Genomic DNA, 16259 nt, shown 5'->3' with positions numbered 1-16259 from the left:
GTCTCTGACATGTGTCGAGACAATACACACATCAACAACAAATCAACATTATTACAACAAATTAAAAAATACAAATACAACAATACCAACAACAACAACAATACAACCACAACCATTGTTGATCACATCATCAACAATAGTCAACAAACAAAACAATACATTACAAACAACAATCAACAACAATCATCAAACAGACGACGTTCAAATAAAGGAAGTCGTGCCAGACATAAATAATAAAACAATTGATGATCATGTGTTACTAACAAATGTTAATAATAATGCTAATAATTTAATACCAAAAAGACCTCCTAGAAGAACTTCGAAATTATTAAATAGAGGGCGACAACAGCATCAACAACAAGTGAATAACGATTGTGGTAGTGCCTTGTGTTTACAGAATAATAATAATAATATTAATAATAATCATAATCATAATAATAGTGCAGTTGATTTATTAAAAAAACGTTCAATTTGTAATAGTGAACAACAAACAGTGCCAATTATTTTTGTAAATAAAAAGACAACAAATTCAATAAATAATAATCATGAACAAATTACAAAATTAAAAAAATCACCACCACCAGACGAATTTATTGTAATACAAAATTCAAAAAATGCTTGTGATACAAAAAAACTAATAGCCAATAATAATAATATTTTAAATATTGATAGTCAGCAAAATAGTAATTTCAATAAAACTAATATTGATTTGTGTAATAATCAACAGTCATCAACATCATCAACGACTTTATTACAACAACAACAATCATCCACGATTACAAAATCATCATCATTTAAACATAATAATAATAGTAAAAAATCAACAAGTGATTATTATTGGTGGCTGTCACGTGATCAATTATTAGCCATGTTGTGTATGCGAGGCGGTAATTTTAAATTAAAAGAACGTTTAATATTATGTTTTAGTATTGGTGTTGTGTTATTTACATTATTATTAGTGATTGATTTACAAATGGATTATGGTTTTAGTGGGCATCATTTAGTGCCATCACATGGACGTGTGAAAATTGGTAATGATTTCGATGGACCTAATAGTGCATATAATAGTTTTCGAAAGCGATTTTTACAAAAGACTCAAAGGTATGTAATTTTATTGTAATTTAGTTTACATTATGAGTGTCTAAATATCTTTTCATACTGGGAACTGATTTTGTAAAGTATGGGAAACGACCTATGCTCACTGTTGACGTAGAGAAAGGTGGTCTAAAATGATCCACCTAAGAAAAAAATACAATTATTCGACATATGTACAATGTCGAAATATTTGCGAGTTCTTTATTTAAATATTACAATATTGGTATGTAATTTTCATTAGATTTGTTCCAATTTTTAGAACTATTCAATATTTCCCAAAAGGGATCGTTTTGACCGACCTTGTAAGGATAGTGAGTAAAATGATCCCATTGCATTTTTATCAAACAGTTCACATAAAATATCAACTGTTCTTTTACATTGCATCAACAACGATTAGTAGGAAAACAAAAATCACTGGTAAATTCATCTAAATCAGCACATTCAAGACCCGTTACATGATGGGAGATCAATTTATCTATTATAATTTTACACACATACTAGGGATCATTTTAGCCTATATAAAGGGGATCATTTTAACTGTAACGACATATTTGAATTTCGACATAAAAACTGACCTTAAAATTTATTATACGCCTATGAAAATATGTTATTAATTATTAATAGTCAACAAAAGCCAAGAGTAAAAACAGCCAGCCGGCAAAAACTAATACAAAAAAAGAAATTTGTCTTACCATAAAGCATAAGCAGTAAAATTAATTATTTTGTTACGAAACAAAAATTTCCTTATACATCACCATAAGTTTTTGTTGAACGATTAATTTGATCGCGCGGAAACCATCTATCGATAAATATATTAGAAGGCTTTAATGGTTTACTTAAAACAATGAAGGATCATTATAGACCACTTTTCCCTAAATCTTCTTTAAAAGAAATGACATTCAAAACTAACTTCCTTATATTACAAACTAACTTTGTATCGCAGATACCATTTATGGTATATTTGAAACTATTTAAAACAGAAACGTGTTGGCGACGCTAGACACAAAAATTAAATGAAATTTTGTTTTTAATCCAGCGCATAATTTTATTTTATGTAAATTATTGAACTAATTAAAATTATTTAATTAAAAACTTCATTTTTTTACTTCATTTATTTAAGTTTGTAAAAATATTAATTTTATTATTAACATTTAAAATATTTTAAATATTACAGAAATGTCAGATTTTTTTATCTAAACTGATATACAGATAAAAAAACCTGTTACTTCTATATACAAGTTTCACCAAATCTTTATATCTTTATGTTTTGCTTATCAAGTTTCATGGGACTAAACTTAGTATACCTAGGTATATTTCATATACATGGTATAAAAATGGAAGTTACCGGAAATAGATTTGTTTACACGAATCGAAAATTCACGTAAAGCTATATATAAACGATTAATGGTAATATTTAGATACCTTAAGGACTTTTATTTACCACCATGTTTTGCTATTTGCGTTCATAAGGAAAAAGTATAAAATTTTTAATAATTTTAAATGCAAAAAAAAATTGAAAATTTTGTGAAGTTGGAAAAAAAAATTTTAATTATTGTTTTAAAATAATTTATGGCGGGGTCATTTCTACTTTGAAACTGATATTAAGCCCCTTAAAAACAGCTAATTTCTTCAACATTTAAACAATAATATTTCTTGAAAAAAAACTTTATTTTCTTTTGATACAAAAATGTACTTTCGAAAGTAATTTTACTATTTTTACTATTTTTTGAGATGTTTAAATTGAGATTGTTATGAACGCCAACATTGCCTGTATATATAGAGGGTTATGTGCAGCTATTAACATCACACTGTTTTTATTAAAAAGGAAATATTTGGTTACTTTTAAATATAATGTTGTGGTTTTTAGTTTGTTTGATTATAATACTTCCTATGCCATTGTAATTATACTCACTTAGTGTGATAATAAATATAAAATCCCGTGTTATAAATATGCATGTAAATATGTACAAGATGATCCAAGTTATGACCGCAGGATTTTATCTAATGTAATCTTAAAATAATATCAACTTCTCAATACGATTGTAGTCGAGGAAAAGTCTTTTTCTGGATACAGGTTGTTGAAATTTTGGGAGAAAAATTGTATTTTTGTTTCAATATAAGCTGAATTTGTTCTCTAAAAGCACGAGTGATCGCCCTCTTGTTGTCGCAAACCTCAAAAAGCTTTTAAAAAACTCCAAAGAAAAAGATTCAAGAAAAAATAAAACTCATGATTTGTAAGATTGTTTATGGCTTAATCTCTGTAAATTTTTCTTTCACATTTTATGAAGCTAAACCATTATTTGTATTTGGCGAACTGTGGCTGCCAAACCTTTCGAATTCGGTTTTCGTCTAGGGCTCTAGTTTAAAAAACGTTGTCTTGGTTTTTGTACTGTGAAAATTTTAGGACACTCTTTACAACAACGTAATACAATGCCTTGGGATATTGTGTGTAAAATTGTCAATTTCTCTAAGCTTTTTTGACTAACATTCTAGGTTTAGAAAAGGACACCTTCTTGACTAAAAGTTTATTAGGAAATTATCATTTTTTAACTTCGTATATCATTTGAGTCCTGTGGTTATTACTTGAATCACTCTGTATATGTGTGTATTGTATATGTATGCATGTTTGAGTTCACTTAAGTACAAAATATAGAAAACAAAAGTACTGAATATGTGATTTTTATATTTTATTTTGAATATTGTTGAATTGTAATTTTTTTTCGTGAACTTTGTAGGCAGTAAATATCTAATTCAACAATGATGCCATTTATATTTATTGAATGTGTGTGTTTGCCTGTCTACAATAGGTACATTTGATAAATATTTCAACATCATTGAGACGATTTTATTGTCAATTCAAAGTCAACACGCACTATTATTTTTTAAAAGTTAAAAATGAAAGTGTTTATTTAGCGAATTCTTTGAAAAAAATGTTTAATACCTCGAGTCCATGTACTAGATATGGAAAATATTCGCTTTTAAACGATCTTGAAGGTAAAATTGAGTCTTCCTTGCATCTTTTACCAAAACAAAATTTGCTTGGATAATTTATAGGTGCAAATTTTAGTCCGATTAGCAATGTTGAAATAAGATATCTAGACTACTTTCTGAACTGGGCTTTGTGATGGTGGGTATGACCAAGACTAAAATTACTGAGATCTTGGATTTAGTCTTACTTAATATACTTAATCTTTCTTGCAGCAAAGCTCTTACAAGAGTTGTGTTAAAAAAGTTAAAAAAACCTGTTTTGAATCTTTATATTTTCGAGATACACAGGTGGTAATTTTAAAAACAAAAAGAAGATAATGCTAAGTAAATCTAAGTCCTATAAACATGCGGTTAAATATTTTTCATTATCGAAAAATTAAATTTGGAATAAAAGTTTGAAAACATCATGATAGTATACTTCAAAAATGAAAAGTTTCAAAGGAATCTCAAAAACTAATTTAATTCTCATGACAATTTTATGGAAATTTTCTGATTATTTTGTCAAACTTTTACTGGTCACATATTTAATTACCTGAAGGTAGCACCTCATTCAGAGAATAGAAGCAGTAATCGTCTATTACTTTTTAATACAAATTATGTGTAAAAATCGTAATCACAGTAGGTATATAAAATATCAAAACACATCGAAATGTTTCCATAGACTTGATCGCCGCAATTGTAATTTATACGGCTATGCCTACAGTTTAAATTTAACACACAATTTCACATTTTAAATGAAAGTATAATCCTTACATCTTAAATATAATAAATATGGTCCAACTCTCTTTCGTACAGCTTTATAAATCATTTTGTTATATATTATGGCATCGACTTACAGTTTTTAATAATGATGGTAACTTCTCAAATATTTTATAAAGTGTGTTATTGTAAACTTGAACTTATTGATTGATTCAATTACACATCATGCATAATTTTCAAGTCTAGCGGTAAGATTTATTTTATTTATTGTACCTTGCCCACCTTCATTAATGAATAAAAAGCATGGAATCGATCTTGAGTACCTATCCCAGGAGAAAAAGCTGAAATTCATATCTTACTCATTGATTTTTTAGAAGTACATTTTGAAATTTTTCTTAAAACAACGTTTCCTCAAAGTAACGTTTCACAATTTATATTTATGGTACGGTTGATCGGGGGTAATTAAGCAGGTTTTGTCTTCTATAGCTTCTTAACGACTTATCATATTTCAATTTTGGTAGGTAGCCAATCTCTTCCTGAAAAAATTCTTTCAAAGCAATGCCAGTATCTCTTGTAGTTTCAGAAAAAACTAGCTTAAAGTGCAATGGTCGTGGCTGCTCAACTTATCTTTCTAGTGATGTAAGTTTTCTTCACCTGTCCCTCCTCCTTATCATATTTCTTCTTCTTCTCATATTTTCATGCCTTGTCACCCACTACTGAGCTAAGGTCCAAATTACAAATCTCTAGCTCATCGGAAAATTAGTTTGAAAACAGTTACAAAATTCGACCTGGCCAAAAAAAAAGCGAATTAATAAAAACATGTTAAAAATCTGTATATGCAACATGTTACATATACCTACGACAAATTCTCATAACACATACTTTTAATTAACCAATCACTAATTAGTGATTAATGTTAATAAATAAAATAAACACAATGAATTTTATTGTAAATAAAATAAATTGTGAAATTAAATAATATTAAAAAAAAAGAAAAAAATTAAATTAAATGGGTAATTGTGCTATTAATTTACAAAACTAATAAAAAAAAAACTAACGAATACTTATTAACTGAAATATATTATTATTAAATAACTAACATCTTGTTACACAATAATTAAAGTTTAATTAAAATCAATCTAAAAAACATAATTATGTTATGTGTTTCTTTATTGCCTATAGGCAGGTAGAAATAAACACCTTACAATTTATGAATATAATTTATCTTTGTATGAATAAAATGTAAGTTTTGCTTGTATCAGTACATGCATCACGCGAAGGCTCATTCAAGATTTCGGGATGATATTCTTTTAATTTTTAATGTCTTTGTAGTAGTTCTAGTCCGGACGATGAGCCGATTTTCGTATCCAATTGAGTTCCACGAAAAGTCTTTTGTTTACGAACCCATTTGAATAATAAAAAATATAAACTTTATTACAATTAAATAAATTGAAAATAAATATAATGAATATCTAACTAATGTTTTTTATGTAACGTTCAATTCACATCTTTGTTTGAAAAAGAACTGTTACACAAGCAATAATCTTCTCTAGTTATCAATATAACAATAATTACTCGAATTTAATTTCAACTTGTGAATTAAATTCTGCAAGGAATTAATTATTATTATTATTTGTTTATTAAGTTTATTTCACATAATTTTGCAAATTATGTTTAATTTGAGGTCACTTTAATTTGTGATAACATTTCAAGTAAAATGATTTATCGTTCCAATAAATTTTAATACAATGTATGTTATTTTTGTACATTTTTAAATATTTATACGAATTTTTTATCAGTGGTTAATATATTGAGTTGATGAATTAAAACTGTTGCAAAAGATATTATATTAGAAAAATACAAAGAATAAGACCTGAAAACTAAAACCGAAAAAATTATAAGCTTTATTTGAAAAGTATGGCCCAAATTTAGTAGAATTACATACTTATCTTATTCAAATTGGATAAAATTTGGGTATGATAGAACAAAATTAAATTTTTTGAATTCTGATGACGTCACAAAGTAAAAAAATTCGATTTTTTTGATAACACAGGCAAATTTGATACGATCTTATTGGAATTGTTTTTGAAACCCACTAATTTTGGGCCATTCTTTTCAGCTGTGATATAATTTTTACGCTATCTATCACTAATATGCTTAATTCGGCAAACCAGGACTCCACATTCTTGAAATTTATTAGAGCTAGGTTTATTTTGATCACAAATTTGAAAAGTATGACCCAAATTTAGTAGGATTAGGTACTTGGTTTATCAAAATTGGATAAAATTTGGATGTGATAGAGCAAAATTAAATTTTTTGGATTCTGATGACGTCACAAAGTTAAAAAATTCGTTTTTTTTGATAACACAGGCAAATTTGATCCGTTCTTATTGTAATTTTTTTTGAAACCCACTAATTTTGGGTCGTTCTTTTTAGCAGTGATGTCAATTTTTCGCTAGCTATCTCTTGGTAATTAATTCTACTCTTAAAAAATATGCGTGACCTACGTTTGTTTCATCTTTTCAAGAACAAAATCTTATTAAGCTAATATAATAAATGTGTGAAATACGTGAACTGAAAATATTTGTAACCTTGAAAAATATTTCACTTAAAAGATATAATTAAAAGTTTAAATCTAACACGTTCGTAGTATATCATATTTTTGATTAGTACGTTCAACATAAAAAACCACAAGTCGACATAAAACATATATTTTTTGAAGCATTAATATGTATGTTTGTTTAATAATGTGTTTTAAAATAATTGAATCATTGCATCTTAAACGATGCGACATTGTATGTATCCAAGTGATAAAAAAATTTCCCGATTTTTTGCAATTTTTTTAAGTTGTACCCCTATGAAAAATCGAGAAAACGCGAAAAAAAGATTTTGTTTTGGAATTTGATGAATATCGGTGGATGGGGTAATTATGATCCAAAAAGTATAAAAATCAGGTTAATTTAATGATTGGTTCAAAACCAGTCAACAAATGCACCCGATTTTTGTAGTTTTTGGGGTCAAAATTACCTTATATACTGAGTTTTATCGAAATTGGAGATACAAAAATTTTTTTCAGATTGAGATAATAAAATCGAGTAAATCGAAAAAAAATTATTGTTTGGGAATTTGATGAAACTCGATGGATGGGGTAATTTTGAGCCAAAAATTATAAACTGACCTCTGTTTGTTCATGAAACCTGATCTCGTGTAAAAAATCAAATACTGTGTTTTCATTGCTCCTAAAAAAAAGTCCATTTTGACTATTTCGGCTTTTTCATTAATTGCTGTCGAAATAAAGGTGGAAACTTTTTAAAAGATCACTCTGTTTATGACAATATAGTGAATTGAATAATTTTACCAAATAGAGACATATTTTCCAAGACATTAACAATCTACTGGGTTTTATGAAACGAAGTATATTAATAATACTAATCATTCTTTATGATTTTATATTTCACATGTCGTCTGTTGAGAAGACATTTTAAATAAAACAATAGACAACAAACTGTACCTGCTCCAAGTATAAAAAAAATATATTTAGAATTTTGTGTTATTAAAATTAATAAATTCATACATATTGTTGTAATAATAACAATAAAAATAATATTCTTATTTTATTATATATTTATTTATTTTTTATGTTTTTTAATAATTAATTTCATTGTGTGAAATTTTTGAAAATATAAATAACTTTCGTTTGTTTTTAAATTCAATTATCTTTTGTTTTTATGAAGTTATTTTTGTTTTTGTTTTCTATAAAAAAGATTCCTCACTTTTTTTTCTCTTTTATATACAAACAAGCCACCAGTATTTCATAAGTACAATATTGTTTTCGATATAAAAATTCCATTTTCTTTTAATCCAACGGTACTTTTGCTCGATAAATAGATATATCAGTGGATAACTTCAGATTTTATCTGAATTCGGGTTTCGTTAGTACGGAAATTGCTTAGAAATTCAAACTTTTTATTCATTAGGATTGTTCGAGTAAAACTTAGTTGTCGACAATTTTAACTGGAAGGTTTATTTTTTAAAAACTTGAATTGGGACATCGCTCCACAACAACGAAATACACACATTTATTATATATTTGACACATTTCAAATCGATTTGTACTAAATCTTTGAATTTTTGATTGATAACAGACATAGAAATAAAACCATGCAGGTAGTAGTAACTGTAAAATTCGTTGAGCTCGATTATTCTACAAAACCAGTAACCATTGTTTATTAGTTTTCTACAGATATTATTATATCTTGTTTCATAGAAGTCAAATAATTAAACGGATTGTAGGTAGCACTGTCTATGGGAAATCAAAATTTTGTACACATTGGAAAAAATTAAGTGGACCTCAAAATTTCATGTCCAATTGATTGCTTTTTATCGCTTACGAATTTGAAATCGATTTTTACTTACTTAGTTGTTTTACTTACTATTAAAATTTCAGCTGGCTATCATTAACATTTTCACGGATAGACAGTTGATTTAAAAGGTATCTTCTTTTTGTTAAATTAGGTTTAGACAAGAAATAATAATTAATTGATTTAATAAGGTTGGTCTACTATTACATCGTAAGTCATAAATCAAGTTTCTGCGATTAGAGTTTAAGGCGTTACCGATTCCGTACGAGGTGTGTCTATGATAGTATGTTCGATTGCTACCGCCACAACATAAATTAACAGTTGTGATGGGCTGAAGTAATGCGATATTTTCTAGGAGGACATATTCAGCCGTTCAAAATAATTTAGGAACTGAAATAATCAGCGAAAAAGATGGTAAAACAAAGAGCTCTAGGCCTCCGAGTTAGTGTCGGAAGTACGGAACCTGCCCTGTAACCTATACCTGCCTATTTGTCTGTCCATTATATAAGATGAAAATTGTTGAATTTCAATGCCTTACTATTAACTTGTAAACAGATAAAAAAAATCGTCTAAAAACACAAAAATTGATGAGCTTGATGTACATAAATTCGTCGCACGAGCCAAAATTAAATACTCTAAATGGAAGACAATGAAATAAATAATTAATTTCGTAATCCCTTTTGAAATTCCTTTATTTTGAGACCCAACTTGATAGGCTTAGTTTTTTTTTTTTTTTATTAACTTATTACTATTTTGCGGCAAAAAATGCGCCATTTTGTCTTTTTACCAATTATTCAAGGGCACTTGAAGATATGAGATATACATACATACATACATACATACATACAAGATACGCGCGAAAAACATAACCACTCTTTGACAGTCGGGTAAAAGTATCATAGATTATCACAAAACAATACGTCCAGGCGTTTTCTACCATCGAATTAAAATTTAATAATGTTTTATTATCATTATACATAATAATAATTACTTTTTATTAAATTTAATTTATGCGTTGGTTCCATTTGATAAAAAACGGAAAAATATAAAAATCATTTGTTTTTTGTCATCATATTGTTGTTGTTTGTTTTTGAACAATAAAACAAACAAATAAATATTATAAATAAATAAACAAAATTTGTATCAATAAATAATTGAAATGTAACGTTATATAAATAAATATATTTGATGTGAATGATGCTACTGATGCTACCTATTGTTTGTGTTTCCTCATAAATTTTCTGATTTTTTTTGTTTGTAAATATGAATTTTTATTTCCTATTGATATTGTTTCTTTATTAAATTTTATTCAAAATATGGATTTCTGAAATTTTTTTTTTCACATTCTGTTTGAGATACACTTAAAGAATGTGAAGAATTATTATATACTTTTTTTGTTCTTATTTTATATCATGCATAAAAATTGATTTGGATATTGGAGCATTATATGTATGTATTATATGTACCTGCCTATATCTTAAGTGAGTGAGTGCTTAGATGATTGAATTCGTTGCTTTTCTATGTGAGTAAAGGCTATGTTCAACAACAACTTATAATAATATAAAAATAAAACGGGGCAAAATGCTTTTGGGCACATTTTATCATCATTTTTCAATTTTAAAAATGTAAAATAGTCTAAAGCGTGTACTATATCAGAAAATCCTGGTTCCTATTCACTCTTTTTACAGAAACCTTTAAACTGCGCCATAGATGGCGCAGTGAAATGACAAGAAATAAATTTGATTTTTTTTTTAAATTATATTTATTTAATATAATTATAAATTATAGCTCATGTGTTAATATGATGTATGTGCTATATTATTGTAAAAATTAAAATCCATTGAAATTTTTTTGCTTGATACCCGCTCGCTTCGCTAGGTTTAAAGTAAAGACACCGCGTTATAGCTTAATAATTGCAATAATATAGCTTAATAATATAGCGCAATAATTGTCATTGGATTAAGTCAGCAAAACCGACTGGCATGTGTACACATGCGCATTCTTTAATTTTACCTGTAAAACGACATCTATGAATAAAAAACGTAAGAGACTAAATGAAATGTCAAAAATAGCTCCCTTCAAGTTTTACTTTTGCGACACAAAGTAGCCGTTATTTTAGTAAGGTTCTTCTCTATACTAGAAGCCATCAAAATTGGTTTAGGTGCGTTTATTTAGATTCTACAATTAAAAAATTTACATTTTGTCAATCATTTGCCACCATGAAGGAATAGGTATCACAAGTCCACACGTTTTTTGTCCCAAAATTAAATTCTTACAGCGTTAAATCCTCTTTGAGAGAATCAAATAGCAAATCTGCCGTTCACAAATTGTAAATTAACTTACTTAGAATTATTATAGACTATTGTATTAAAACTTTCGGAGTAATTTCACACGTGGTATTTTCTAACAAACATAATCTGTGAATCTATTTATGGTATATAAATTGTCACACATTTACTAATACCTTCGTTGTAAAACTGGGTTAACGAATACACGTGTACTTGGTTTTTCTGTCAATAAGAAAATCGTATAATTTTTATGATTTATTATATTCTGCATATAAAAATAAATTTTATATTTGACAATATGAAGTGTATTATAAACTTTTCTTATGTCCGCCCGCCATATAATCGGAAATAATTATGTATATTTAATTTTTTGTCGGAAGTTAAGCATATACATTTTTTTTTTAAATAAAAAATAATTATGTATACTTTTATAAAATAATTTTGACAATTTAATAATTTATTTAATAATTAAGTTTTTTTTAATATGTCAAGTGAAAAAAATGTCATAATTTTCTGTTCAAATTATATGGTTTTATTTTCACTTTTAATTGTGAACATATCAAAACTATAGACCTATAGCCACGATGAATGAATTTTATCTTCTAGATTTTATCCAGGCCTATCAGATTTTAGATTCAGTTACGTTAAAATGGAATGGGTACACTGGCAACTTGAAGCGAATTTCAAATGTAAAAAAAAAATGTTTTTCCTTTTTCAGAAGATTTTTATCGTATTTTTTATCACAGATAATTTTTCCCAGGGAGCTTTAATCTCGACAATATATCTATAATTTAGATTCAATATTAATACGCCGAACTTTTCGGTACGATACTTTTTGTTTGCTACTTTATACTGACTCAAAACATGGTTTTCACTGAATCCCGATGTGATTTAAGTTAGTTTATCTACCTTCTTGAAATTTACATTATAATTTACAGCTAAGACTTCGCAATGCAAATCCCCGGGGTTCCTAGGTAACTTGAAAATAAGACGCCCCTTCTTTTATTATAAACCATGTAAATAACTTTGGCACCTCCTGGGAAACCTAGCTTATTTCGGGTCCCTAGGCACCTAATCCACCTAATGTGTAATCCGTCACTGCCCACTATATAATTACCGGGACTGATTAGAAATTGAATAAATTCGGTACAACAAGTTTGGAAACGAGCGTGGATTCATTTCTATGATCGTTTATCATTTTCAAGTCCTGCAGTGGAATTCGAAAGGAAAAAAAACTCTTAAAAGTGATTTCACTATGACGAATTACTAAGGTCTGAAAAATGAATTTATTTTTCTAGAAATTAATTTTATGAGAGACTATCTATGAAAACTGGAAGAATGGGTGGGTATAAGTATTTTTCCGCTTTGAACTTTTTGTCATGCGAATAAAAATTATGAAATCTTATAAATGAAAATAAAGGTGGTAGATGATATACACGTATAAAAGTAATATAAAGAATAAATAAATATAGAAATTCAAAAACATAAATTGTTTATAAAATAAGATTTATATTTATTAAAATATTCTTTGAGAATAAATGTCAATATATAGTGCAGTAACTACAACAATTATCGGAAGACATTTTATAGTTGTGCAATATGTATACTTGCAATTGAATTTAAAGTGGCTTTTATGGTTGCTATCCGGATCTAGATCCAAAATAGATATAGATATACATACTGTGTCAAAAAAATAAGATTACATTTGAATTTAAACGGTGCGCGTTTGTTGTTCATTATGAATTCCTTCCGCCCGTGGAGAGACAATTCATGGTTGTTACACCACGATAATGCAACAACCCATACTGCACTCATAATTCGTGATCATTTCGCCAAAAACTCAAGTCATATCGTTCCGCAACCACCGTATTCACCTGATCTGGTGCAGTGTGATTTCTGGCTGTTCAGCAGATCGCTACGGAGAAACCGTTTTGATACGATAGAGGAGATTCAAGCCGCAGAGAAGACAGAACTGAAGGCAATCGGGAACGGATCTAGATCCAAAATAGATATAGATATATCTACATACTGTGTCAAAAAAATAAGGTGACATTTAAATTTAAACAGCGCGCGTTTGTTGTTCATTATGAATTCCTTCCGCTCGGCCAAACAGTCAACAAGGAATATTATTTGAACGTTATTCGTCATTTACATAACGCTATCCGCCTAAAAAGGCCGTAATTGTGGAAAGACAATTCATGGTTGTTACACCACGATAATGCACCAACTCATACTGCACTCATAATTCGTGATCATTTCGTCAAAAATTCAAGTCATATCGTTCCACAACCACCGTATTCACTTGATCTGGTGCAGTGTTACGGTTACTCTAACAAATGCCGGAATATTAGCCACTCAACCGGAGACCGTAGGTTTGGGCGAAGAGTCAAACATGCAAAAGAGAAAATTTATTGCAACGAACAGGTACGTGGGTGATGATTTATCAGAATGATAACAGGGATGTTATATAAACAGTTTTCCAAAACACAGCCAGGTAGCCGAGAATGTAAGTCTGAGTGGAGAGCCAAACATGGAAAAGAAATTTTTGCAACCAACAGGTACATGGCTGATGTTTTGTCAGAATGTTAACAGAGATGTTAAAAACAGTTTGCCAAAACATCTGCCAGGTAGCCGGGATCGTAAGGGATCGGCAGGGTAGCAAGGTTTAAACTCACGTATCTGTTTTGCTATTAAATTTATATTTAGAGCATAAAAATTCACATTTGATTTCTCCTAAAGAAGAAGCTGCATAAGTTACCTTCTTTTTGTTCTCGAAGTTACCATCAATTTCTTGATGACGAAACATTTTTACAACAAAATACCATTTAGATATCTTATTACGGAGAAATATTTCCAAAGGTAATGATAAGGAAACAAATGGAAAATTGCAAAACACCTTTGGTACAGAAATTACTTACACACATTGAAGTAAAAACTTTTATAAAAGTTTATATAATACAATTTGAAACATGCTCGATGTAGATGCAGTAACATATATCTTGAAGTTGCCCATCTCTACTACATATACAATACTTTTTACAAAAATATAATATAGTTAAACTGTAAATAAAAAAATACTTATATATATAATTTTCTACTTTTTTGCACTGCCTCTTTATACAGTAAAAATCAATAAAATATAGGTTTGTCCAAATGAGTTAGTGTGATATCAGCATTTTTTTTAATAAAAATAATATATTGAGAATGTGTTGTTTAATGTTTAGTTTTGCCTTGCTTTTCTTTTCCATCATTCTAAAAAAAAAATTATTTTATTTCTTCATTTATACCACATCACTCATTGTTATATAACAGCATGATTCCACCGAGTACAACGAATGACGCTTTGTTAAAAAATTTTTAATCAAATATATTAATTTTTTATACATTTTCTGTTATTTATAAAAGGAATACAATCGAAAGTTTGCTATTTGATATTTTAATCAAAATATTTCTAAACATTGATCTCCATACTTTTACAACAAAAGTTAAATATTAGAACGACGCTGTATTCATCTGATTTCAAGGTATTTCTATATCGAAAAAATAAATCCAAAATAATACTAAAGATTTGAAATTTTCTTTATCAATTAACCATCCTTTTATATACGGCTTTAGTGAAAAATTCATATTGATTCTCGCACGGTTTATGAAAAATTAACTGTCAAAGTCACCCGAAGGTTTCATTCAATTTCATGTCGCATTAAAAAAAACCACATCTTTCTAGCATGTCTAGAAGTAGCTCAGAATTTGTATATGTCAATGATTGAGTCAATTAGTCAGCTTCAGTTTGGGAATTTGCTGCTGATTGGTTTTTATTTTTTAATTTCTTAAATACCTTACTTAAGGATATAAACATTTCAAAATACCTAAAAAACATTTTTTAATCATGAAAATAATTATTTAGGGGCCCTTCAAGGACAATTACAAAATTTTCCATAGTGGCTATAGAACATACTCCAAATTGTTCATCAGCTCTCGGACTATAAGTTTAATTAAAGTAATCAATGTTCCTATGTATGCTTAGATCTGTAAAGCTACTCAACGGATTTTAATGCGATTTTTGCTAATACCTAGAGTGATTCAAGAGGGAGATTTATAATACATGCATAATGTAGTGCAGAAACACTAATAATTTAAGAGGTTAAAAGAAATTGTGAACAAAAGGAGGGTAAGTGACGAAATATCAAGTGTCCAACAAAGCGAGTAGTTCAAGAGACAATTTTCAATCGTAACAAACTGCTTAAGTTGCCATTTTATTTCTAATTATAAAAGTATAAAAATTTTTGTTTCCTGCCGGCCGTAAACATTTATTACGTTGAAGCCCACCAGGTCATTAAAATGAATAATAAATAAATAAAATGAAAAAGTCATAAGACAATGTTCAATCGCGAAAAACAGCTTAAGTTATCGTTCTACCCCCAAATGATAAAAGTATAAAATTTATTTGTTTCTTGATATGATGGCTTTAAAAATTTATTATGTGGGCTTATATTTAACATTGAAATTCAAAATTGATCATTAAACTGATTAATCTAAATTATTTTTAGATTAATTTATAGTCATTTATTACGGGAATTATATACCTATTATCACAATTATTTAAATTTTAATATTTTTATGTAAATATGTAATTATATTACTGCTGTAGCCAGTAATAAAGGCAATGTTTGTTGTGTCCCTCCTTTTAATGACATTCAAAATGTTTTAATATTTTATAAATACAAGTTGATTGGCTATGTTGGATATAATATTAGATAGAGCGAGCAGATTTAACAGAAATAATTGAATGAAAGAATATCCTTTTGAGTACTCAAAATAGAGAGAGTTT

At 28.0% G+C, this 16259-nt stretch overlaps 1 protein-coding gene across 1 annotated transcript in view; it reads left to right on the top strand.

The window, feature by feature from the left end:
- The first annotated feature begins 688 nt into the window (after positions 1-688).
- LOC123295894 (extracellular serine/threonine protein CG31145) overlaps positions 689-16259 on the top strand; it is a 213813-nt gene continuing 198242 nt past the window's right edge. Inside the window, exon 1 of the mRNA XM_044877354.1 lies at positions 689-1101. Within this exon, the coding sequence (XP_044733289.1) occupies positions 869-1101 (233 nt within the window). The 5' untranslated portion in view covers positions 689-868. The remainder of the gene's footprint in view (positions 1102-16259) is intronic.

This window comes from Chrysoperla carnea, chromosome 3 (assembly GCF_905475395.1).
Source record: "Chrysoperla carnea chromosome 3, inChrCarn1.1, whole genome shotgun sequence".
In the NCBI taxonomy this organism is placed as follows: Eukaryota; Metazoa; Arthropoda; class Insecta; order Neuroptera; family Chrysopidae; genus Chrysoperla; species Chrysoperla carnea.
The sequence above is the reverse complement of the archived record's forward strand: the minus strand, read 5'-3'. Positions and strand labels throughout refer to the sequence as shown.